This window comes from Ammospiza nelsoni, chromosome 14, assembly GCF_027579445.1.
Source record: "Ammospiza nelsoni isolate bAmmNel1 chromosome 14, bAmmNel1.pri, whole genome shotgun sequence".
Classification (NCBI taxonomy): Eukaryota; Metazoa; Chordata; class Aves; order Passeriformes; family Passerellidae; genus Ammospiza; species Ammospiza nelsoni.
In genome coordinates, this window is record NC_080646.1 from 1,361,194 (window position 1) to 1,385,105 (window position 23,912).

The 23,912-nt window shown below is 57.3% G+C and overlaps 2 protein-coding genes across 2 annotated transcripts in view; both read right to left on the bottom strand.

Annotated features, from left to right (window-relative positions):
* Positions 1-1,076: 1,076 nt before the first annotated feature.
* On the bottom strand, positions 1,077-5,382 carry SKOR1 (SKI family transcriptional corepressor 1). The gene is made up of 8 exons (XM_059482412.1): positions 3,385-5,382; positions 3,214-3,310; positions 2,819-2,926; positions 2,669-2,740; positions 2,402-2,476; positions 2,251-2,325; positions 1,640-1,705; positions 1,077-1,567 (listed from the first exon to the last, which is right to left on the bottom strand). Exons 1-8 carry the CDS (start codon positions 5,365-5,367, stop codon positions 1,470-1,472), a joined length of 2,574 nt encoding a protein of 857 aa, XP_059338395.1. The 5' UTR covers positions 5,368-5,382; the 3' UTR covers positions 1,077-1,469.
* A 7,351-nt stretch (positions 5,383-12,733) lies between these two features.
* The window catches only part of MAP2K5 (mitogen-activated protein kinase kinase 5), a 120,423-nt gene continuing 109,244 nt past the window's right edge, over positions 12,734-23,912 (bottom strand). The window contains exon 22 of the mRNA XM_059482469.1: positions 12,734-13,971. Coding sequence (XP_059338452.1) covers positions 13,870-13,971 — 102 coding nt within the window. The 3' untranslated portion in view covers positions 12,734-13,869. The remainder of the gene's footprint in view (positions 13,972-23,912) is intronic.

Genomic DNA, 23,912 nt, shown 5'->3' on the forward strand with positions numbered 1-23,912 from the left:
TCCAAAATGTCCGAATGTTTCATTCCCTCCAGTGAGGGCCTCTCAGCTCAACTCAGATCCCAAATTCACCTCCCTGGGTCCCCTCCGTGTCCTGCCCAGTGATCCCCCCTGCACTCACCTGGGGGTGCCACCAGCCCCGCTGCTCTGCTCAGGGGTTCCTGTCACACTCGGGGTGTCCTGTGCAGGGGGGCTGTGACCAAAGGAAGAATCCAAGAATCCCAGAATGGCTGGGAAGAGACCTTAAAGGTCATCTCGTTGCAGCCCCTGCCATGAGCAGGGACCCTCCCTCTGTCCCAGGCTGCTCCAAGCCCCGTCCAACCCGGCCCTGGGCACCCCAGGGATGGGGCAGAGGAGCCTTGAGAACGTTCTCTGAGACCCAAACAGACAGAAACCGAAACCCCCCACTTAGGGCTCCGCCCCAGGGGTTTTTAGCCTTCATCCCACCCGATGAAGAGCCTCCTCCCCTCAGGGTGGGTGGGCGATGCTGCCCCGCTCAGCTGATCCCGAGCTCGGCATCAGGGCCGGAATTGAGGAGCTGCAGTTCCGGCTGCACCCACGCGGTGGCGCCCCAGGCCGCGGAACGGCCTAATGAGCCCCGCGCTAATTGAGCCCCGCGCTAATTAACAGCGGCTCCTTCTCCGCCGGGCTCCCGGGGCCGGCCGGACCCCGCCATGGCAGCCCCGGTCCCGATCCGCTGCCGGTCCCGATCCGCGGGGTGCTCCGGGCCCGCATCCCCTCCCGGTGCCGGTCCTGCGGTGCTCCCCGCGTCCCCTCCGAGCCCCGGAGCTCCCCCGGTGCCGCCTCTCCCCATCCCGGCCCCGCAGCGCTGCCCCGTTATTTCTGGGCTAAAACCCGGCTACTTCGGGCCAAGAGGTGTGCGCGCACCTCCGCGCCCGCGCTCCGAGCTCATTAATGCGGTACCTTCATGTGTGAAACGAGCATATAAATGGGCATTAATGAGCTCCGGCTGCGCGGGGAGCCCGGGGCACCCCCGGCCCGGCCCCGGGCCAGCCCCACGCACCAGGCGGCTTCTCCAAGTGTGTTTTTATTAAAGAACCAAAGTCACGTACAGAGGGGGCTGTCCCCAGAGCGGGCGAGCGTTGTTGTGCCTCGGGAGTCGCGGGCCGCCCGTTAAAGTGCCGTTACATCCAGAATTTACAGGGGTGGGGGGAAAGGAGGAGGGCGGGGGGAGATAAATATACATCATAAATAAATAAAAATCCGACAAATACTGTACCAAGAGAATCACAGTACATTTATATCCATTGCACATCGCCACTTTTGTTTCCAGTCTGGACGAGGGTGGAAGAAGCGGACACACGGGGAGGGAGGGGCGGGCGGAGCGGGGGCCGCCCCCGCCCTGGCGCAGTCCGAGCACAGCCGGGCTCTGTCCTCTATGTACAGGTGGCTCCTCGTGGGCATGGCTTGAGTGGGCTCTGCCCGCATGGCTTCGGCGTGGGGCCCGGCGCTCACTGGGGCAGCAGCGGCGGCTTGAAGGAGCAGTTCCCGCTGCAGTGCCGCGGGGTCAGCATCTTGCAGGAGAAGTGGTGCAGCGCGTCGTGAGCCTCTGCAAGGGACCCAGCCGTCACCCCCGGAGCCCCCCCCGGGCGGGGAGGGACCCCCGAGACCCCCCCGGTACCTTTCAACTTCTGCTGGATGGCGTAGCGCGCTTTCCGCTCCTGGTCCAGCTCGTTGCACAGCGTGTCTGCGATGGGGAGCGGCGCTGGCTGAGGGCTGAGCCCGCCCCGGGGCACCCAGGGCAGGGGGACGGGGGGACGGGGGCGCAGGGCCGGGCACGGCTCTCCCGGCTCGCCGGGTAAGGCGTTTCACGGCTCGGATTTTTAATTTAGCCCGAGTGGAAGCGATTGCGGGAGCGAAGGTTCGTTCGCTGCCGTGCGAACGATTCCTCGCAGCTCGGAATCGCGAGGGGAGTTGGAGGGCAGGAAAAGGTACAGAACGAAAGAAAGGAAAAACAAAACAAAACAAAAAAAAACCCAAACAAAATCAACAAAAAACAGGAGAGAAAAAAAACCAAAACAAAACGAAACAAACCTCCAAACAAACAGAAAACAATCAACCAAAAAAAACCCCTAAAACATAAACTGAAAACCCCAAAACATAAAAAAAAAACCCTCCTGAAAACCCCTTACCCAAACAAAAAAGCAGAAATAAATCAAATGAAATTAAATTTTTAAAAAATGAAAGAAAATAAATTTAAAAAAAAAAAAGTACTAACGGGCTCGGCCTTACCTCGCACGATCTGCAGCTGCTGCACCATCTCCTCCCGGTACGCCAGCTCCCGCTTCATCTGGTCCTGGAAGTTATCTGTGGGGCCGGGGGTCAGCGCCGCGCCCCCTGCCCGGCCGGGGCGGGCCGTGGGCAGGGGATGGGGCACCGGTACCTTTCAGGCTCTGGAAGTCCCTCTCCAGCTTTTTCCTCAGCTCCATTTGCTCCAGGACCAGTTTTTGTAACTCATCTGTTTAAAAATACACGGCGGGGTTGAGGGGAGCCCGCACTTTTCCATCTGGAGGCGGCTCAGCGCGGCGCTAATCGCATTACGTTACATTAATCACAGGAGTTAATCACTCCTGCACAAAACACAAATACCCCGAGCCGCGGGCAGAGGCCGGGGGGCGCCGCGACCCCCGCCCCGAGCCCCGCTCCTCACCTCGGGCCAGGTTCTCGATGTCCTTCTCCACCAGCTGCGTCCCGGTGACATCCATGGCGAGCCCCTCCTCGCCTGCGGGGCCAGAGCGGCGTCAGCCCGGCCGGGGGACCCGCGGAGGGGCCGCGCATCGCCCCGCGGAGCGGTGCTTACCTCTGTCGGTATTTACAGGGCTGGCATGAGAGACATTCCTTTGGTCCTGATAGGATTTTCTGCTCTCCAAATCCTCCGCCGCGGAGTGATTGTCTTCTTTATCTTGCTCTTAAAGTTAATAAACCGATTTTCAACCGTAAGCAATGAAAGTATGGTCCTGATATATCCTTAATTACATAATTACGGACAAAGCCCTCGTTAAAACCTTCTTAGCGGGCATCCTAATCGCTTTGCCGTTGGAAAGTAGCTTGTGGGCAGGAGCTTGGCCCCGCCGGCCCATCCCCGCCGCACCGGCCCCGCTCCCCGCCCGGATCCCGTTTCTTTCGCTTTTCTCCCCAAAGCCCCAAACGAAAGCGGCCCCTGGGCGCCCCCCCCCGGGGCCGAGCCCGCGTTACCCTTGGCCTCGGGGGCGCACAGGAAGGCGGCGGGGGCTCCCAGGGACGCTGCGGGCTTCAGCGGCTGTAGGAGCTCCCCCCTCTCGGCCGCGAACACCTGCAAGAGAGCGAGTGAGGAGCGGGCCCGGCCCCGGGGACCCCCGAGGGCAGATCCCCCCGCCGGCCCCGCACCTCGTAGGCGCCGCTGCTGCCGCTGCGCTCGGGGCTGCCGTCGGGGCCCGGGCCGCCCTCCTGCGCGCCCGCCTCGCCCGCCTTCTCCTCGGGCCCCTCGGCCCCGGCGGGCGGCGGCGGCTCCTCGGGCCCGGCCAGCAGCCGCGGCGGCGGCGGCTCCCGGCCCTCGGCGGGGCCCACGGCGGGCACGGCGGCGCCTTCCTCCTCCTCGTCCTCCGGGAAGCGGTTGGACTCCACGTCCACCTCGGGCTCCTCGGCCGTGTCGCCGCCGGGGGACAGCGAGCGGTAGCTGGAGCTGCCCTCGCTGAGGAAGTCCGGCGAGAGGTAACCGGGGCCGCGGGGCCCCGCGCCGCCGAACGCCTCGCGGGTGCCGTAGAGCTTGGCGATGCTCTCGGCGTCCTTCACCACCGGGCGGAAGGCGGACAGGTAGCTGCCCTTCCTGGGCAGCGGCAGCGGCGCCAGCAGCGCCTCGTCCCCGGAGCGCTCCTCCTCGCCCGCCGCCCGCGACAGGGCGCTGGGGCAGCGCTCGCCCTCGGCGCCCGCGCCCTCCTGCGGGGTGGCGCTGCTCCGGCCGCTGCCCGAGGGCTCCGAGCCCTCCAGCTCCCCGTGCCGCCCCGCCAGCCCCGCCGGCTCGGCCGCCGCCGCCGCCGCCGCTGCCGCCGCCGCCACCACCACGGCCGTGGCGGCCGCCTTGGCCGGGCTCTGCGCGGGGTAGGGCGGCACGGGCAGGCTGCCGGCGGCCGGCCAGAACACGGGGAACGAGGGGTACACGCCGGCGTCCTTGGCGGCGCCGGGCTGGTGCGGCGGCTGGGCCGGCTGCTGCGGGTGGGGGTGCGGGGGTCCCCAGAACATGCCGGGGGGCAGCGCGCCGCCCTTGCCCGCCTCGCCGCCCCCCGCGCCGCCCAGCGCCTCCTCCTGCTTCTTGGGGCACAGTCCGAACGCGGCGGCGGGGAAGCCGTAGGGGTGCGGGAAGAGCGGCGGCGGCAGCTTCTGCAGCATCCCGAAGCCCTTGCTGGGCACCGGGATCACCGGGTAGCTGCGCACCGCGCTCGCCCCGCCGTGCGCGCCCGCGGCCCCGCCGTGCGCCGCCGCCGCCGCCAGCCCCAGCGCGCCGCGCTCGCCCGCCGCCTCCTGCCCGCTGCACCGGAGGCTCTTGTGCGCCGGGGCCAGCTCGGGGCCGGCGGGCGGCGGCGGGTGCAGGGCGGCCTTGGCGGCGGGGGAGCCGGCCCCGGGCCCGCCGGCGGCCGCCCCTTGCAGGGAGAAGGTCCGCTTGCGGGTGCCGCCGTTGAACATGGCCTTGACATCCTCCCAGGCGTGCGACAGCTCCTCCGTGGCCGTCTTGTCGCTGAGCTTGAGGTGGCGGCGCCAGGAGTTGAAGTTGGCGGCGTCGGGCTGGGTGTACTTGGAGTCCGGGGTGCGGTGGGAGTGGAAGATGAACTTGTTGGGCGAGAAGTACATGCTGCAGTAGCTGCACTTGATGCACTTGGCGCGGGAGCTGTTGTAGCGCGCCGGGATGAAGCTGCCCCGGGAGCCCCAGGCGCACTCGTGCACCACGTCGAAGGCGAAGTTCTCGGGCAGCTTGGGCGGCTTGTGCTCGCCCAGGAAGGACTTGCAGAGCCGCTCCGCCTCCCGCTTGGTGATCATGCCGCAGCGGCGGGAGGAGATGGGCATGGCCCCGGCCCGCCGCAGGATCTCCAGCTGCACCGGCGTGCACTGCACGCAGGTGATGCCCAGGGCCACGCGCCGGTTGTGGATCTCATTGTAGCTATAGTTCTTGAGCAGCGTGTTGGAGATCTGCGCCAGGCACAGCCGCTCCTGCCCGTCGATGACCAGGGACACGATGGGCACGCCGTACAGGGAGGTCTCACCCACTTGGTTGGGCTTGAGGGTATTGGAGCCCTGGTACGGCTGCAGCTCTTGCTTTGAATTTGGGGAGGAGCTTGCATCTCTCCCATTTCCCATCTGACTGGCGATCGCCTCCATTCCCCCCCAAAACGCCCCTGCAAAACGAAATCGGGGAAAGGCGCGGGTTAGAGGCGCTCCCGGGGCCCCGCCGCCGCTCCCGGGGCCCCGAGCTCCGCCCGATCCCCGCCGCGCGGCCCGGCCGCTGTTTGCTCTGCGCTGCCGGCCCCGACCCGGAGCCCCTCGGGCGTTGCCGCAGGACCCTCCCGGGCCGGCGGGGTCCGACGAGGCCGGAGCGCATCTCCCGCCCGCGCCCGCCGGTACCGAGCGCCGCCGCATCCGGGCGCGGCCCCGCGGCTGAGCGGCCCCGGGAGCCCGGGGCAAGGGCACCCCGGGGGGGTCATCACCTCCGCCTCCTCCCGCGCCGAGTTCCCGGGAGGTGCCGCGTCCCTTCCCTTTGTGCCGGCTCGCCGGGCCGTGCCGTGCCGTGCCGGTTCGCGGCGGGCTCCGGGCGGGCTCCAACGAAAGGCGCCGGAGGATGCGGCCGGCGCGTCCCGGGGGCCCGAGCCCCGGCCGGAGCGGGCGGGCCCAAACTTGGCGCTCGGTGTCCGCGGGCGGAGCGGGGCGGCGGGCGCGGTGGCCCGGAGCCCCTTTGTGGTGTCCCCGGCAGGCGATTAGGCGCGGGCGGATTAGGGGCCGGGGCGGGCAGCGCCCGCCGCACGTAGCAGAAGGGCAGCAGCGAGCCAGGCAAATTGGCTTAGCGGGAAGGGCTCCCGGTGCTTAAGCCGCTTCCGTGGTAATTACACAAAATAACGGGGAGCGAGTCCCGAAAACGCGCCCCGCTTTGCGCCCCCCCACATCCCCGCGCCCACCCCTCCATCCGCCGCCCGCCCGCACTCACCGCGCCGCGGAGCCCGGCTGGACGTGCAGGCTCTGCTCGGGACTAGGGGCCGCAGCCCGGGGCCGGGGCCGCCATCGGCCGGGGGGGCCCGTCCGCAGCGCGCCCGTTCCCGGGGCAGCCGGAGCTGCGGGGCGGGCGGGCAGCGGGCGCGCCCTTCACCGACGCCTCGGGGCCGCCGCCCGCCCCGCCGCCGCCGCGTCCGCCCGGGCGAGATGCAACAAGAGCGAGTGACCAGCCGCGCCACCGAGGGAGGATCCGGATCCGTACTTGGAGACGCTGCACATTGATCCGGTGACAGCTAAAATAACGGGAAGACACACCCACTTAGCACCAGCATATTTACATTAACGGCCTCCGGGACCCCGCCGCCGTCAATCACCGATGCGCTCCAGTCAATCACGGCGCGGCTTTAAGGCACGGCGGAACGGGGAGGGAGCGGGAGGGGGGGAGGGCGTGGGGGGCCGCCACCGAGCGGGGACCCGCCCGGGCAGCCCGAGGTAAGAGCGGGGATCGGCCCCGCGCCGCACCTGCGCGGGCTCCGCGTCCCCGTGTCCCCCCCGCGCCCGCCTCCCGCCGTGCCGCCAGCCCGGGGGCAGCGATGCTCGTTGAAAGTTTGCGCGGGGAGCGGGCGGTAACGAAAAGAGGAGCCCGGGGAGAGCGGCGGAGGGACCCCATCGAAATCGGGGATGCGCTGCTGCCGCGCATCCCTCTCGCAGCCGGGATGCGCGCTCCGGTGCGGGGCGCGGGTGCGGGAGCGGTACCGGGGACGAGGGGGGGACATCGGGCGGCAACGAAATCGCCGGGAGGAGGGGGCAGAGAGGGGCGAGCTCGGGTTTTTCGTTCCCCACGGGGTCTCACGCCACGCCGGCAAGACCGGCCGATAGGACCGGCGGAGCGGCTTAGGGGACCCGGCGCTCCGGTGTCCGCCGGCCGTGCCGGTGTGGCGGGGGCCTCTCGCCGCATCCCTGCCCGGGTAGGGTTCCCGCATGCGGCGCTCGTCACGGCCACGTTAATTAAACTGTAATTAATCATCGCGTCCGGCCGCGATCGGCGCAATTACAGCGATCAAACAGAAGTTAATAACGGCGCGGATCGCCCCCAGCTATCACTTTTGTGTGTGCCCCCGCGCCTTCCTTCCCCGCCATCACCGGCGGCACCGGGAGGATGCGGCGGGGCCGGCGCGGAGCGGAACGCGGGCGCGAAGCCGCCCTTCTCCTGCGCGGAGAGCCGAGCCCCGGCCGCGCTCCCACGCGGGACAGCGGCCGCGGCTCCCCCCGGGACGCCCCGTCGGGGGGGACGCGGACCGGGCGCTGCCGGCCGGGCCTTGCGGCGCGGCCTTCCCGCAATGATCGCAACCCGAGCCGGTAATTATTCCGCGCCTTTTAATTATTTATCCTCGCCAGCCCCCCCTCCTGCAGCCATACGGAGGCAGGAGCGCGGTGAGACGCTCCCGCGCCGGTCGAACCCCGCTCGGCGCCGCGTTTGGGGCGATCCCGCCGCGCTCGGCACCCGCGGGGCCGCGCCGGGCCGCGAGGCACCGGGAGCGGGCGGCGGCGCGGACCGAGCCGGTACCGCCGGGACCGGGGGGCGGAGAGAGCGGGGGGCGCTCCGGGAGGACGCGGCTCTGCCCCCGTTCCCTCCGCCGTGCCCTTGCACGGGCCGTGCCTCTGCCCGGTGCCCGCGGAGCTCGCCCGGAGCGGCGGAGGCGGCCCCGGCTCGCCCCGACGGCGGCGCGGAGCCCCGGGGAGGGGAGCGGCCCCGGGCCCGACCCCGGCCCCGCCGCCCCGGCCGCGCTCCCCGCTCCTCGCGACCGCCGTATCTTTTAACAGTTGAATTGACTGCAGTTTTTGTCAGTTAATTAGGTTTAATTTACATAATTAGTACAGTATAAAGAGTATTGGGGATAATCAGGAGGTACGTCTCGCTTACTGTGTAAACACGGATTCGGAATTAAAAATCAGATGTAATTAAGGCGTGTGCGCGCGGCTTTTAATTGTAATGAATTTCTAATTAACGCTCAACGATCGCCGCACGCGGGAGCCGGGACGTTTGCGGGCTCCGCCGCCCCCCAAACCGGGGACCCCCCCCGGGACACCCCCGGGGCCGGGGGGCGCGGAGGGGCCGCGGCCGGCGGGGAGGGCGCAGCCCCGACGGGACCCCCCGTCCTTCCCCGCTCCCCGGGCCGGTGCCGCCCGCAGCCGAAGCCGGAGGATAATTTAGGTTAAAACTTAGGGAGCCGTGTCACGGGTGTATAAATAAATAATCACGCGTGGCGGGCGCGGAAGGCCCCGCGCTCCTGGAGGGCTGAGCCGAGATTGCCACATAAATCACGGCGGTCTAATTCAGTGGAAGTTTAATAAACGCCTCCTATTGGAAATGAATGTTCCCCATTTAACAGTTGTATCAGCACCATATAAAACCATGACCCCAATAAATTTAATTTTAGAGGCCGATCAATCCGGGCTTCTCTCCATCGATCCGCGGCGGCTCTGCACCTCCGCAGCCTCTTCCGCGGCCCTTCCCGCCGAGGCGGGGGAAGGAGCGTTTCGATTAGACTCTTTATTAGGAAAAGATTGCTCCGAGAGGCCTGAAAATTAAACGGTGACATTTTAATTACTGGACATTGACAAAGGGAGCGGGCGGCGGCTCTCTGCAGGCCGGGCACACTCGGCCTGACCCGGCTGCTGAGTCCCCGCGGGCCGGGGGGACCCGTGCGGGCTCCGGGGAGCCTGGGGCTCCCTCTGGCTGCGCCCCGGGATCCTTTCACAGGGCTGGGCACAGCTGACCCCCACCCCGCTGCATGCCCTCCGTGCATCCCCAGTCTGTGCACCCCCTTTTTCTATGGCCCCCTCCGTGCCCCCCGTGACACCCCACACACCCTCCATCCCCACAACACATCCCCGGCTGTCCCCAGTGCGCCCCAGGCCCAACCCACGGCTACTGTCCCCTTGTCCCCCTCACCTCTCTGTCCCCCCGAACCCTCCCTGCGCCTCGGAACCTCCCCGTTTTCCTGGGCCGGAGCGGCTGCGGGAGCGCGGGATCGATAGGCGCCGATTTATTGATCGGTGGAGCCGAGCACTGGGCAGGGATGGAGCGGGACGAGGCCCGGGCAGCGCTCCAGGCCGTGCCGTGCCGTGCCGTGCCCGCTGCGGGATGGAGCCGCACTCACCTGCGCGGGCCTGGCCGCGGGAAGTTTTCCTCCTCCTGCTGCTTCTGCTGCTGCCCATAAAAGCCCCGGACATCCATTTGCCATTAAACACCTCCGGGCTCTCCGGCTCTCACAAACCTTGAACTTGCGCCGCGGGCCCGGCGCCGGAGCAGCCGCAGCCGGGAAGGCTCAATCCATAAATCCTGTCCTGGGCGAGCACGGTGCTTCATGGACAGAGCCTCTGCCGAAGGTAACGCAGCTCCGGCTGCAGCTTCCCGACGGGAAAGGCGCAGGATCACAGGCTCGCTGTGGCTGCTTTGAGTTAGGAGAGACCTTAAAGCTCCTCTCGTTCCAACCCCACCTCCATGGGCAGGGACACCTTCCTCTAGAGCAGCTTGCACAACCTTTTTTTTTTATTCGGTGTGACCAAATACTGCAATAGGAGATTTTTAAATTTCTCTTTTTCCCCGTTAGGTTTTCCCAGTCCAGGCTGGGGAGCTGGGGGAGCAGGAGGAGGCCAGAAAGTTTAGAGGACACCCCCAAATTGTGGTGCCTGTGAGGCCCCCCAGGAATGCTGAGGATGAGTTACCCTAAAACCCCGGTCACAGCTCAGGACCTCACCATCATTCAGCGGCCCCAGCTCCTCCCTGGAGAGCCCCTGTGCCCCCCAGGCCTGGCTGTGCCCGCAGGGACATCGCTGCCACCCAGCCGCAGCATTTGGGGCTCGGGATGCTCCTTACCTGGCTCCCCGGGCAGAGGCACCACAAATACCCTGCCCTGGGGGCAGAGGGGGCACAGCTGGATCCTCTGAGGCTCCCGGGTAACTGGGGGCACCTGGGCTGTGTTTGTGCCCTGATGGGTCGGCCCGTGGCAGCTGGGCAAGGACGGCTCCCCAGGGGTGTCCCTGTGTTTGTCACATCCCAACGGGAGCGGGATGAAGAGCACGGAGATGTGTCCGAGAAGATGAGCAGCCCTGGAGCATTCTGGAGACGGGATTCGCCGCTCCTGTTCCCTGCCCGAAGGGGCTCTGTGTGTGTGCCCTGGCCCCGGAGCAGCCCCGCAGAGCGGAGCCGCCACCTGGGACAGCCCCTGCCCCTCCTGTCCCTCCTGTCCCCCCTGCCCAGCCCAGCTGCAGCTCCCGGGGTTCCCGGAGCAGCTCCCGTGGGATGTGGTGGCTCCGGGTTGTCCTGCCCGGATTGTCCCGGTGGCTCCGGATTGTCCTGCCCGGGCCAGCGCTGGGGCCACAGAGCCGAGCCAGGCCAGTGCCCGCGGCGGTGCCATCGCCCCCTCTGTCCCCGCCGAGCCGCTTCTCCCGCAGCTCTCGCTCTCCACCAGTGGATTTGGTTCCCTGCAGGAGTGTTTTTTTTCCCCAAAAAAAGCCCCAAATTCCCAGGTTTTGCCCGCACACTCCCGCGGTCCCACGGATGCCTCCAGGTGAGCTTTCCCTGCAGGACCGGCAGGCAGGAGAGCACCCACGGCCTCCCCAGCTCCAGCCCTCCCGCTGGTTTTCCTCTCGGGTACCCAGGGATCAAACGGAGCTCCCCAGAGCGGCTCCCGGCCGTGGCTCGGGTGTGAACGCCACCGCACTGCCGGCGTGGGGCCGAGGGACAGCGACAGGTAAAGGAGCCCCGGCAGCTCCGCCTCCCCCCCGGCTGTTCAGGCTGCTCTCCGGAAAACAAAGACGGGCGCTTTGCCTTGGGAATGCTGACAGCGGGCTGGATTTGGCCACGGGATACGAGAAACAAAATACTTTCTCATTCTGTGCTGATTTAAGGGCGATCTTCCACGGGCTCTTCTCACGGGAGCTTTGCCGGGCAGCGGGAAAGGGAAATGTGGAAAATATTGGAAGTTTTGGCACAGATGGGACACATTCCGTTTTTCCCACATCCACACTCCCATGGGAATCATCACCACTGAGGTTATAGGAGGGGAGACAGAGGTGACATCGGTGGGGAGCCCTCAATGAGCAGCTGGGGTGAGGAGTGGGACTGGGGGGTCACTGCAGCTGTGGCATCCTCTGCTGAACTCATTGCACACCCCTGATGCCATCCTCTGAGCAGGACTCAGCTGTAGGGTGTGATATTGCTGCATCTCCTGCAACATTTCCAGCAAGAAATGCCACAATTCAGACCCCAAAAAAATGCAGCAGGGAAGAGGAGAGAGGGCAAACCCATGCCTGGGCAGCCCCAGGTGTGGGTCAGCTCCTGCCTGTGGGGAGAGCAGCACTGCTGAGCCCCTTCCCAGCACCCAGCACTTCAGGAAAACCTCCCTGGAGCTTCATTCCCATCCCTGGACATTCTGGGAACAGGGGGATGTTACACCTGGGGCGTGTTTTGTGTCCTGGCCACCTCAGAGTCATGTTTGATTGTCCTGGGGCAGGATTTGCTCAGCCCCAAAGCAGCCCGGGAGGATCCCTTGGGGCAGGTTTGGGGGTTCCTGCACTGTGGGGTGCCCCATGCCAGGCTCACCTGCATCCCACAGGGCACAGACACGGACTGGGATGTTCCTGGAGCAGGGAGAGGAGCCTGGGCCGGGTCCAGGATGGGGGTGAGCTCAATCCTGGCCACATTCCCTGCATTCCCCCTCAGCTGTGCCCTCGGTGCTGATGGGTGGTGCAGGAATTGGGGTCCATTCCCAGGTCTCAGCTGGGAATGCCAGCAAGGCTGAGAGGAGCTGCTCAATCCCAAACTTCCCTCCTCCGCCCTCTCACCCAGCCCCATTCCCCAGATTCTGCCGGGATGGGGCAGATGAGCAGATCCCTGGCTGCAATGAATCCCAGGATTTGGGAGAGGGAAGGGATGGAGCCCCAAATTCCCCTGGACTCATCCCACTGACGAACCACATGAATTATAATTCTGGCCCTGCTTTAACCAGGAGGTTTTTTCCAGCTCCATCCCACACGGATTTTCAGGGTGAGTCCTCCCCTCCCAACCTCCCCGGCATGAAAATTAGCAAGAAAAGCCCTGGGATTGCTGCGTTTTAAACCAGATCCGAGAGAGAGGGAGAGAGAGCCCTTTTATACAGGGAAAGCTGCTGGAACTGTTAGGGATAAATAAATGGCAGCGCTGCCATGCCCTGCCTGGCTCACAGGGAGGGAATTTGTCTCACTTTAGCAAAAGGACCTGGAGGAACGGGGGCTGCTGCCTCATTCATTGCCTGTTATCTGCCAGCGAGGTTGTGACATCAGAGCAATTAAGACAAACTTTAGTCTCTAAGTTCATGCCTGCAACCTCTACACTTCAAAAGAAGACAAACGATCCCTCCAAGGAAGGAAAGCAAGTCTTTTCCAGGCTGCTTCCAGAATAACATTTAGGATTTGCAGTGGTTCGGGAGGAATAATTCACTGAACTGTGGGGGGGGGGGTTGAAGCTGCTGGTAGAAAATAAACCACCTGAGTCTTTTTTTATTTTTTACCAAAAGTTTATTTCTAATGAAAAGACAAGCAAACAAACCCCAACCTCCTCCCACCCAACTCACTCACCCCAAACCTGCCTCTCACATCCATGGTTTATTTTTTTTTTTCCTTTTATTAAGCATTTTTACACAAGGAATGATTCAACCTGTGTTGGTCTGTTGTGGAAATGTTCCCCAGGAATTGCAGGAGCCAGGAACACCCAGCAGAGACACTGCAGCCATTCCTTTTTCCTGCAACACCAAACCTGGAGCCTGTGCTTGGCCTGGTTGAACCCACAGCTGTGCCAGGGCCTGCCCACCCTCCCAGGGAAGGATTATTCCCAACATCCCATCCATCCCTGCCCTCTGGCAGTGGGAGCCATTCCCTGTGTCCTGTCCCCCCATCCTTGTCCCCAGTCCCTCTCCAGCTCTCCTGGAGCCCCTTCAGGCCCTGCAAGGACTCTGAGGATTCCTGGATCCTTCCCTTCCCCAGGGGAACATTCCCAGCTCTCCCAGCCTGGCTCCAGAGCAGAGCCCTGTCCTCTTTCCCCCTTTTCCACCTCAGCAAACCCTCTCTGGTTCAGGGATCAGCCTGACCATGGGTGCTCCTCGTGTCCCAGCAGCTGACACTGGGAGCAGAGAGGGCATTCCCAGTCACTCACTGGTGTGATGCTGACCCTTCTGGCACCCCTCACCTCCTCACAGGGTGGGCAAGCCCAGATATTTCTCTTTATTGTCTGTTTGCTTTTGTTTTACACTTAAACCCAGTATTGAGTGGCTGCCTGCACTCAGAGACAGCCACCAACTCATCAGGAAATCCTCTGGACACTTGGAAAGGAGCAACAGTTAAAAAATACTCTGGAGTCAGGAAACAGAACATTCAGTAACCCAAAAATAGAGATATAAAATACTTGCTTTAAGGCTGTGTACAGTATAACTGAAGATAAACCTGGAAATTGCTCAGCAACAAAAGAAACAATTAAGAAAATTCCTTAACGTGGCGGTGAGGAAAAGGCAGCCAGCAAACACCCTGATGTTGTCGATGCTTCTAGGAAACAGCTGGAGTAAAACAGGACCTGGATAAGCCGAGAGTGCCAAGGTGGAGATCCTGGCGTGGGGAGAGCCCCGGGTGCTGCAGGGCTCACTGGGGTCCCTGGGCTCGGCGCTCCTCCAGCATCCTGCACACCCACATGGACACCACCTCGGCATTGCCGTCGTTGTACTGCACCACGAACGGGTGGCCCTGCAGGGGACAGCCAGGGTCAGCAGGACAGACACACAGAGCCCTTCTGCAGCACAAACAGCCCGTGGTGACAGCCACAGCAGGGCCATGAAGCACTGCCTCAGAGCAGTGCATTTCCCTGCAGCCTGTTCCGAGCCCAGACTCCTTGGAAATGCTCTTTTTGTTTTTGTTATTCCATTTGCTCCTTGTGTTCTGAGCCAGCCCCTTTCCAGGACAGCTGAGCAGTTGCTGAATGGTGTTTGGGTGAAATGATATTCCAAAAAAACCTCATTAATCTGCTCCTCTGCTTGTAAATGTGTGCAATATCCTAAAATTCCTCTCTTTAACAACCAACCGTGCATCCTTCATGTGCACTGACCTTCCAGAGCCTAAAGGGGATCCAAGAGAGCTGGACAGGGACTCTGGACAAGGCAGGAGTGACATGATGAGGTCTTCTGCCCAGCACTTGGGGTGGTTTTGGGTGGAAAAGTGCAGGAATAAGAGAAATGCCTTTAACACAGCCTAGAAGCAGCTGTTTCACCTCCTCAACAGAACAGCCAAGGACACCAGAGAGAAGCAGCAGAGAACAGTCAGGAGGCACAGACAGGGCAGGGAAGATGCTCTGGGGCAATCAAACCCAAATATTCCAGCCAGTCCTTTCCCCTTTAGGATGGAGAAGCAGCAGAGAACAGTCAGGAGGCATAGACAGGGCAGGGAAGATGCTCTGGGGCAATCAAACCCAAATATTCCAGCCAGTCCTTTCCCCTTTAGGATGGAGAAGCAGCAGAGAACAGTCAGGAGGCACAGACAGGGCAGAGCAGATGCTCTGGGGCAATCAAACGCAAATATTCCAGCCAGTCCCTTCCCCTTTAGGATGGAGAGACCCTGCAGCCAGAGCCCACTCACCCCCAGCATATCCCTGCATTCAGGCTGCTCCAAATGAAATTTCAGCTCTGAAACCTCAGCTGTCAGGTTTTTAAATATTCAGCCTTAAAAATACCTGGAACTCAGCACAGCCAGCAGGAGAGAGGTAGAAAATCCAGCACCAAAGTGTTTTTTCTTACTGGTCTGGTACTGGTGTGCTGTGCCCTGGCTCAGTGGGATGCACTGGGAATCCTGCAGGGAATGGGAAGTGGCTGCTGCAGAGCCTGGAGCTGGAAAGGTCAGGCAGGACAGGGCCAGGGCTGGCCCCCAGTGAGTGTCAGGCAGCCTAATTTTGTGTGTCAAGCCTGAAAATGAGATAAACAATGACAAACCAGGCTTTTTAAATGAACTTGTCTCTTCTGGTTCTCTTGATAAAGGGTACATTTCTCGAGTTGCAGTGTCCCCCCAGACAGGTTTAACTCTTTCACAGGGCAGCTCCTGGCAGAGGAGGAGGTGAAGGATTTAAATACCTGACAGGAAATTAAAAGGGCAGTGCCCCCCTGAACACAGAGCCCTGGTAATTCCAACTCAGTGCTCACCAACCATCCATCATTTAGCTCAGTCAATTAAATCCCCATTATTCAAGGGTAAAAGTTCTATCATTTTATCTACCCCTAAAATTCAGCAATTTGCTTTCACGGCTGTCTCCTCTGACCTATAAAAAAAATCTTTGTTTCTGTTAATAACCCACCCTGAGCTTATTGCCTCATGGCATCCTGGGCAGGGCTGCAGGTCCAGGGGCCTTTTCCAGCTCCAAGTGCCCACCTGGAGAGTGCAGCTCTGCTCCAGGTGGATGAAATTCCCTCTGGGACACAAAATCATCACCCACAACCCCAAATCCCTACACCTCTTCAGTCTAAAGCACAGGGAACAACTTCCACTGCCCCTCACACACAAATCCAGGGAAGAGCTTCAGGAGAGCCTCTCCCACAAACAGGATCCTCTGGCCATAAAATGTGTTTGGAGAGCACCAGGGAGCCTCAGAGCAATGCCAAAGGACAGGCAGACCATCAACAATGCCCCTCGTGCAATGCCTGGGATTTCAGGCTCAAAAGGAGTCAGTGTTTATGTCAGACTGCTCTAAAGGTCCATGGAACAGGCAGCTACCAGCCTGCAATGGTGACAAAGGACATTCCCAGGGTGAAATGCCAGTCAGCCACAGATTTCCCTGGAAATCACCAGAAATGAGAGATTTTCCTCCCCAGGGTGGTGCTCCCTGGGGCACAGAGCATGGCAGGAACCTGAATCCCAAATGGTGGGAGAACATGAGATCTAACCCACTCCAGCACCTCCTTATATTTTTTTCCCTCTGGCACAGTGAGAGGCTGACTGGGGAGGGCAGCCAATTAAAAATGATAATAAAGTTCCTCACGCTTATGCAAGGAAGGTTGGGAAATGAGTGGCACTGCACTGGTTGCAGTGGTGCCACCCTTTTAACATTCCTTTTTCCAGGAACCCTCCCAGCCTGAACTCCATTTATCACCAAGCAGCACAGACAAACCATGCCTTCCATTTAAAAAATTCTGAACTCAAGACCACAAAAAAACCACAATAAAAAAGATCCCAACTGTTGCAGCCACAGCCTATGAAGACAATGGCCGTGCCCTCAGACAGCATTTCAAATACAGTTTATTAGTGTGTGATATGAAAAGGGTATTTTTATTGCATGATATAATGCAATGGGACCTTGGGCGCTCTGCAGAAGGACCTTGCACTCAGAAGTGTAATGAACCCATAGTCCAAAAAACATTATACTGTACATTAACCTATCATTAATGGCACATTAGGGCTGGGGGCACTGCACGCTCGCTGGGCAGGGCTCCATCAGGACAGTGTGCAGGAAAGCACAGCCTTCCCAGGCTTAAAACAAATAGAGAAAATAAATATTACTGCTGGCTGCAGGCTGCTCTGAGGGAAGCTCACTCGCTGCTTAACTTGCAGTTTTTTAAGGGGGGATGAGGAAGATGCAGCAGTTTACTGGGTGCTGTTGGCATGCCCTGAATGCATCAGATGCACATTTTCCTGCATAAAACACAGCACAAGTGGAAACTGAAAGCCTGCTCCCCTTCCCTGCCATTCCTTAATTCCTCCCTGGCACTAAGAGCTGGGAATGGGAAGAGCATCCTCTGACCCAGCTCTCTGTTGGACACCTGGGATCTGTTTTGCCCCTGCACCCATTTCACCTGAGCAGAATTCCAGCCCCTGAGCAGAATTCCAGCCCTAACTCCATGTGAAACACGAGCAAACCACCAAACCCCTGCTGCTCCTGCTGCAGGTGGGATGTTCCAGGCCTTCCCCCACTCCAGGTGCTCTGTTCAAATGTTAAACCAGGAAAGCCTGCCTGGCAGCTCATCCCTCCAACTCCAAAAAGTCCCAACTTGGCTGTCCAGCAGCACATCCCAGTTGGTTCTCCCATTGCTCCTGAGGTGCCTGTGCTGTGCACAGCTCTTGTATGAACTCAGGGCATGGATTCGAGGGGAAATCCTGCCCATCCTCATGTTTAATGGAGTGGAAGTCCCACCTCCAACAGGACAAACACAAAGCTCAGCTCTGGAGCTGCACCAGCTTCCCAGGACTCCTGGAAACACCAAGCGCTGAGCAATGCAAACAGCATCCCAGAATTCCTGGAAACACCAAGTGCTGAGTAACCCAAACCACCCCAAACTGACCCCAGGTCCCCCTGCAGTGCCCTCAGCACGTGTCAGGATTTCATCACTCCAGCCCTGCCTCCAGTGCTGGAGGATTTTCCATCTCGAGCTGCTGCCTCCAAGGACAAGCCACACTAAAAGCTGTTCTAATTATCTGTGCCAGCTATCCACAGGATCCAACTGCGGCTCCCACAGCCAGGAATAGCAGCGAGGAATCCTCAGGCCAATTGTCTCACTGCAGACTCCCAAACCATGGTTAATTCACAGGCACAGGAGGTGGCAGGGCATCCTCAGGGGATGCTCCACGCAGCTTCTGAGGCCTGAGTGGGGTAGGAACTCTGCAGGCTGAGCACAGGTGAACCCAGAGAGACACAGAACGTACCCACAGGTGAAAGGGCCCTGCAGGACACTATTCTAGTGTGATCCAGCTGCTCCATCTCTTGTTTTCCTTTTGAAATTTTGGGAATTTTTAAACCCTTTTAAGGGAAGTGTGAGCACCTGAAGTGCTTGGGACAGCGGGGACTGGGAGGCTCAGTCTGTGTCTGCCAAGAGTGCCCCAAAGCTGCAGCAAGGTCAGCTGCAGCCTCCTTGTCTCTTCCAAATGGGATTGCAGATCACAGATTGAGCTTAACCCTAAAACTGCAGCTCCTCCCTGGGACTGTGCCTGATCTGGGAGCGAGGTTTGCTGGCCCAGTTCTCTCTCACTGTTCTGTCCTCAGACTATTGAGGGCAAGGACTGTGCTTGCTGCACCGGAGAGGCTCCAGCACCCCAGAGCTGTGCTCAGCTGGGTGCTGGAGACAAAGCCCCTGTGCAGGGGGTGGAACCTGACCCCACAGAACCATGGCATCCCCAATCATGGGCTGGAAGGACCTTAAAACCCACCCACTCCTCCCCCTTCCACCGCCCCAGGCTGCTCCCATCCAACCCTGAGCACTCCCAGCATGGACCAGTGGCGTTTTCTGGCTGGAGATGAGGCAGGGACAAGAACACATCCACAGGGAAAACCAAGTCTGCTTATTTTCCTGCAAGTTTCTGCTCCTTGCTCGCTCCTCAGCTGAGAGCAGAGCCCAGGCTGCTGAGCAGCTCCACTCGGGAAGTGGGGAGTTTTGTTTGTTGCATGGCCTCCCTAACACACACTGTAATTAAAATGTTGATTACTAAACAGTTTAAATATATGACAGACAATGCAGTTAAAGCCTACAGTTAGGTCAATATGTGATTTAGATTTGCCATTTAAAAACTCTCATTTAAATTTTGCATACATTAATCACTACCATACTTCAATGTTCTGATATCCACCTGACTACACTATTAAAATAAAACTTGCTGCCCCAGGGAAATCCTACTTATTCTTAATTGTTTCGAGGCTTTGATGGGCTTTTAATCTAAGATTAATTTATGCAATTTTAAATAACTCTTCTTATGATTAATAAGCTTGAAAATTAAAAGGAGTCTAAAGCAATTATAATGAGCATTTGGTCATAACCTCATTAGGAGAAGGAGTGAAGGATACAGCTCTGGAATTCTTACAAGACTACAATTTAAGGTTACTTTCAGAGGAGTCAAACATAGTACTTGAAATTGCAAAGGCAGATTAGCCTAGGTCAGCCTTAGAACTATGGCTACCTAGATTAGCACACTAATGATTTCATCCCTCTGATGATATGTGAGACAGTGAAAAGATGGTGCAAAACAAAGATAAATGGATGACACAACTAAGCACTGAAGCCCTGGGGTTGTATTTCTTCCTTTTTTTTTAAGAAGTACTTTTCTCTCCTATTATTTTTCTGTTTGTAGATTGACTTTCACTAATGCATTTTTCCTTTTTATATGATAAAGTTAATTGCAAGCAATTTTCAGCTGGTTTAGTTTTGTTGAGGCACCAAAACTCTCCTGGAATTTACAAAATTTGTATTCAAATAACAACAGTCCCCAGGCCTGATGGATGGACCAAGAGAAAGAACACCTTAACTTTGACCTCAACACCTTAACCTGAACATCAACTGTCTACACACCTCACCCAAATTTCCATTTTAAACAGCAATACAGATTCTTCATTATGATTATAGTATTATTTTCCCAAGCTTTGGACAGCTGGTGACCCCAAAACAGACCTCAGAGACCCCTCGTGCACTTGACTGATGTGTCCAAGCTCCCAACTCATCAGCAGACAAAGGGTCAAGAGGGAATTCTTCAGGTGAGAACAGCAGGAATTGGAGCAGCTCCACTCCACAGCTGGCCCTGACTTCAAACTCCTCACCCCCTCCTCCTGCAGCACCCCAGGTCTGCTATTTGCTCCCTTCCTGTGGCAAAAAACTGGTCTGAAATTTACTGCAGGGTTTAGGGTTTGGCTGTGGCACAGAGGAATCTATTTGCCCATCTGCAGATCATTCTTTCCACAGCAGCTTTGCTTTTGATATTTGTTGTTAAAGCAGAAACTGTCCTTGGCACTCCTCACGCTGCTCAGCTGAAAACGAGCCAGCTCTCAGCAAAGGTATTTCACTTTTGTGTTATGACTCTTAAAAACTCTTAAAACAAACTAAAGCAACCCAAATCTAATTGGAGTTTACTTCTGCAAGTGCTGCTGAGGTTAAGGAGAGCTGCAGAGGAGGAATGGGGAGAGTGGCCCAAGGCTGATGGAGTCTGTCAACATTAGCAAGCTGTCGACAACAGAAGCAGCTCTGCTGAGTGAAACGCTCGGTGCAACATTTTGGGGATGGAAGAGCTTTGACTTTTGCCCAGCTCTGGTCTGGTCTGTGGCCTCAGTGCCCATTAGTAGCTGGAGCTCATTAGGTGTGTGCCTGGAGCACATCTTCTGGTGGGGCTTCATTTGAAATCGATTCAGTTCGTGAGCTTCAAGACCTGGCTGTGATGAGAATGAGAGAGTGGGGGCTCAGAAAGAGCAGAGATTCACACCAGAAAGGCACACCTGACCTGAACTCTGCGGGAGCTGCACCTGCAGAAGTGTCCTCAGGACACAGGAATGGTCTCAGTGACACCAAACAGAGCTCGTCAGGAATTCAGAGATGATACAGAATTTCCTTCAAACAAGGACTAAGTGTTCCCCTAGACTCAGGGGGAAGGGTGAAGAAAACAACTGTTTTCCCCAAGTTTTTCTACTGGGGAAAAAAAAATTTGCTAAGCAAATTACTAAGCTGAAGTAAACTGAAACAATCTCCTAAATGTTTTTCATCCAAATCCTAGAGAAGAAAATGCTGTGTGCACACACACGCACAAATAACAACAATTAACAAAAGCAAAAAAACCCTGAAAATGATGTGGCTGGAAGCAAAAAGGGAGAATGGAACAGCTCGTACTTCGTTAGCATTTTTGCGATGAAGTTTCTGCAAATGAACAAGTTGTTTTTAGAAGTACCACTACGATCATCCTGCATTCCATGGCTGCACACTGCCTGCATGGAGTGCAAAATGACATCCCCGTGTTTGGCAGGCTCTGGGAAGGGGACTCAGTAAAGTATTAAATGATGGAGGGGAAGGTGCTGCCAAATCCTCTCGTCTGAGGAGCAGAGAAAGCTAAGGTATGAAACAATGTTGGCATAAACGCACAGAGCCCTGCTGAAAACACAGAGCAAAATACATCAGCACAAGTTGGCTTGGGGAAAAAAATATCAATTCCTTTGAATCCTTCCCAAGGTCACCGAACAAGGACCGAGGCCACCAGTACCATTTCCATGCTCAGAGCTGTGTTTTAATCCAGGGGAGCCTTTCCCTGGTGGAAACCTGGCTCTCCCCAGCCCAGCAGGCACCAGCTCATCCCGATTTACAGCATCTGAGTGTTTCCCCAACCTCTCCCATCAATTCCAGCAGGCAGATGCACATTGATGGGACAATGAACTTTTCCAGGGCTGTATTTTGGGGTTTCAGCCTCAATAAAGCTGCGTACTCCAAGCTCTGCCCCGGGTGGGAGCGCCAGCAGCCGGCTCCAGAGGGGAGGCCGCGGCTCAAAAAAAGGAAAATAAATAAAAAAGAAATCATGTTTAATTTAAAAATTAGAAACTGGAGCAGGCTGTGAGCACAGAGGTTGATTGAAACAAAATTTAAATTCCTGTCAAGCCCATTTAAACACAGGGGCCCTTCATAGGCAATTAGCTGCTCCCTGTGAAGGCTGAGCGAGGCCGGGCCTGGTCACTGTGAGGAGCCGAGAAAAATTAACTAAAATCAGGCGCTATGAAATATTTAGCCTCCCAGTTTATCACCGGGGTTTGGAAGTGTAAACAAGACAAAAATCGATTCCTCGGTGCCCTCCAATCAATCCCCCAAAATGGCGAGGGCATCTGTTTCTGCTCAATTTTGTTTACTCTGGCAGATTTGCCTTAATTGCGGTTGTTTATCTCCCGTTGTCCCCGGGGCCCTAATCTCCCGATTACTAATACTTAACACTCATTTCACATCTAAAGCTACTTCTAATCCTCAACAGGTTTCTGGAGCTCTTAAAATGATGGAGGCCAGGGAGATTTCTCTTTGTGAGAGGAGCATTTTGCGACCCGCAACCAGCTGGGCCCAATCGTCACCAGGGATGGCGGCAACAAAGGTGCTAAAAGGCTCTTTCACAAACTCTGCCTCTCCGCCGGGAATGCCACCGAGAAAAAAAGGCCTTTGATGGGGAAAAAAGGGAAAAAAACCACCCTGAACAAGGGGGCTCTAACAGTCCAGCGAAATAAAGTTACTGTCATAATCAAGCGCTGTCAATCACAATGAAAATCCAATTAAAAAATCTTTCAGCACGGCCCCTCTTCAGGAGAAAAATGTCCTCTATTTATATGCGGGTTTTTTTTTCCCTTTTTTTTTGTCAACTGCACAAATTAGAAAGTCGTATTAATTGATTTTTTACTACTTTAGGCCCTGATCCTCCAGCAGAATTTCTGCGGATGGAAGAATCAAGCGGCACAAATCTGATTAAGGGATTTGAGGCATAATGCACACAGGTCACTAAGAAGCCATATCTCTATCTCCTGCTTTATACTCTGCTTATTCATAGGCAATTATTACTCTTATTTAATACTGCAGGAGTGTCCTGAGGTGCTAATTGGACTAGAGACCCACATGTAGCTGGTACTCCACAAGCACCAGCCATTTTAATCTACGCAGAGTGTCTGAATAGATTTAAAATGCCAATTTCACTGCACAAATAAAAATTGTACGTGAATTTCAACAGTTGCCTGTTAGAGTAAATTCCTTGATGGATTTGGAATGAATAGAGAGGACAGTATTCTGGGATTTAAAGATAGGGGTCTTATTTTGGAACTGCTAACAGATTTTTTTTCCTCAATTTTTCAAAATAAATACATAAGAAATACGTAAGGAAGACAGCTGACATAAAACATCAACAAGGCAAATGCACAACTTCTCAATATCCAGTAATTGAAAGATTTGCAATTCTGCTACCAAAATGAGTGAGATGTAAATATTTCTCCCTGTGCCTGGAGAACTACTGAACAACCAGCAGTGCCAAATGAAACATTTGCTCAAATTAAACTGCAAAGCCCAGGAGACTCAAGTAGCCAAAAAATATGAACTGTATCCCTCTAAGCTGTTGCCAATTCGTTTTTGTCCAATTTCCTTAGATTTTCAACACCTCTTTCAGCCAACTCGAGTTACTCCTTTTCACATTTCACAGGGAAGTGCTGCTGGTTTGTGCAGCTCTAGGAGGGGAATATTCCCATTTATTCCCAGATATTATTCCCAGATATTCCCATTTGCTGGGGGAACTGGGTGATCCCATAGCAATGGGTGCAACAGGCAGGGAATGAAGGCACCACCCCTTAAGCTGTCACCATCCTGCTCTTGGGTGGTTGCTGGATTTAGTGATACTGACAGAATGGATGTCTCCATTTCAAGAGCCAATTTCTCAAGTGGCACAGAAGAACTCACACCCCAAAGGACAGAGATGGCTTTTCCCCCCACTTTTTTTTTTTGGAAAGACAGGGGGAAATATCCCTGGCCCACCTTTACCAATTTCAGCTCACTGAGCAATGCTGCCACCTGAAGAAACACAGATTCTTTTCCTCTTAAGCTACCTTGAGCAAGGAAGATATTGAACACCCAGTGACAGGCGCATCCTGAGCCCTGCTGTGAAATCCTTGCCTCAATATAAATTCTGATTTGTCTTCAGTGATTTGATCCAGAACTCCTTGTCCACCGCATGTCTGAAGTGAGAGACTGAAGACCCAGTTTATTATTTATCACATATATTTCATGACTGAGCTGGATGATCCTAAAAAACCTTTCCCAACCTAAACAATTCTATATTTACAACAGCTAAAATACTTGGCTCTGTACTTTTTTTCCTTGGAAAACCAGGACAGAGCCCTTTCCTTCACATCTGCTTGTGTTTGGTGTCTGTCAGAACTTCCCCTTGTCATGGAGTGA

What these genes read in the sequence shown, in the direction of transcription:
- SKOR1 (XM_059482412.1), bottom strand. Translation starts at nt 5,367, where the DNA reads ATGGAGGCGATCGCCAGTCAGATGGGAAATGGGAGAGATGCAAGCTCC. An exon ending in GCAGCAGCGGCGCCTACGAG is followed by an intron (nt 3,311 to 3,384) that starts GTGCGGGGCCGG and finishes GCTCTCTTGCAG; the next exon opens with GTGTTCGCGGCCGAGAGGGG. An exon ending in GCAGCTGCAGATCGTGCGAG is followed by an intron (nt 1,706 to 2,250) that starts GTAAGGCCGAGC and finishes TCCCCATCGCAG; the next exon opens with ACACGCTGTGCAACGAGCTG.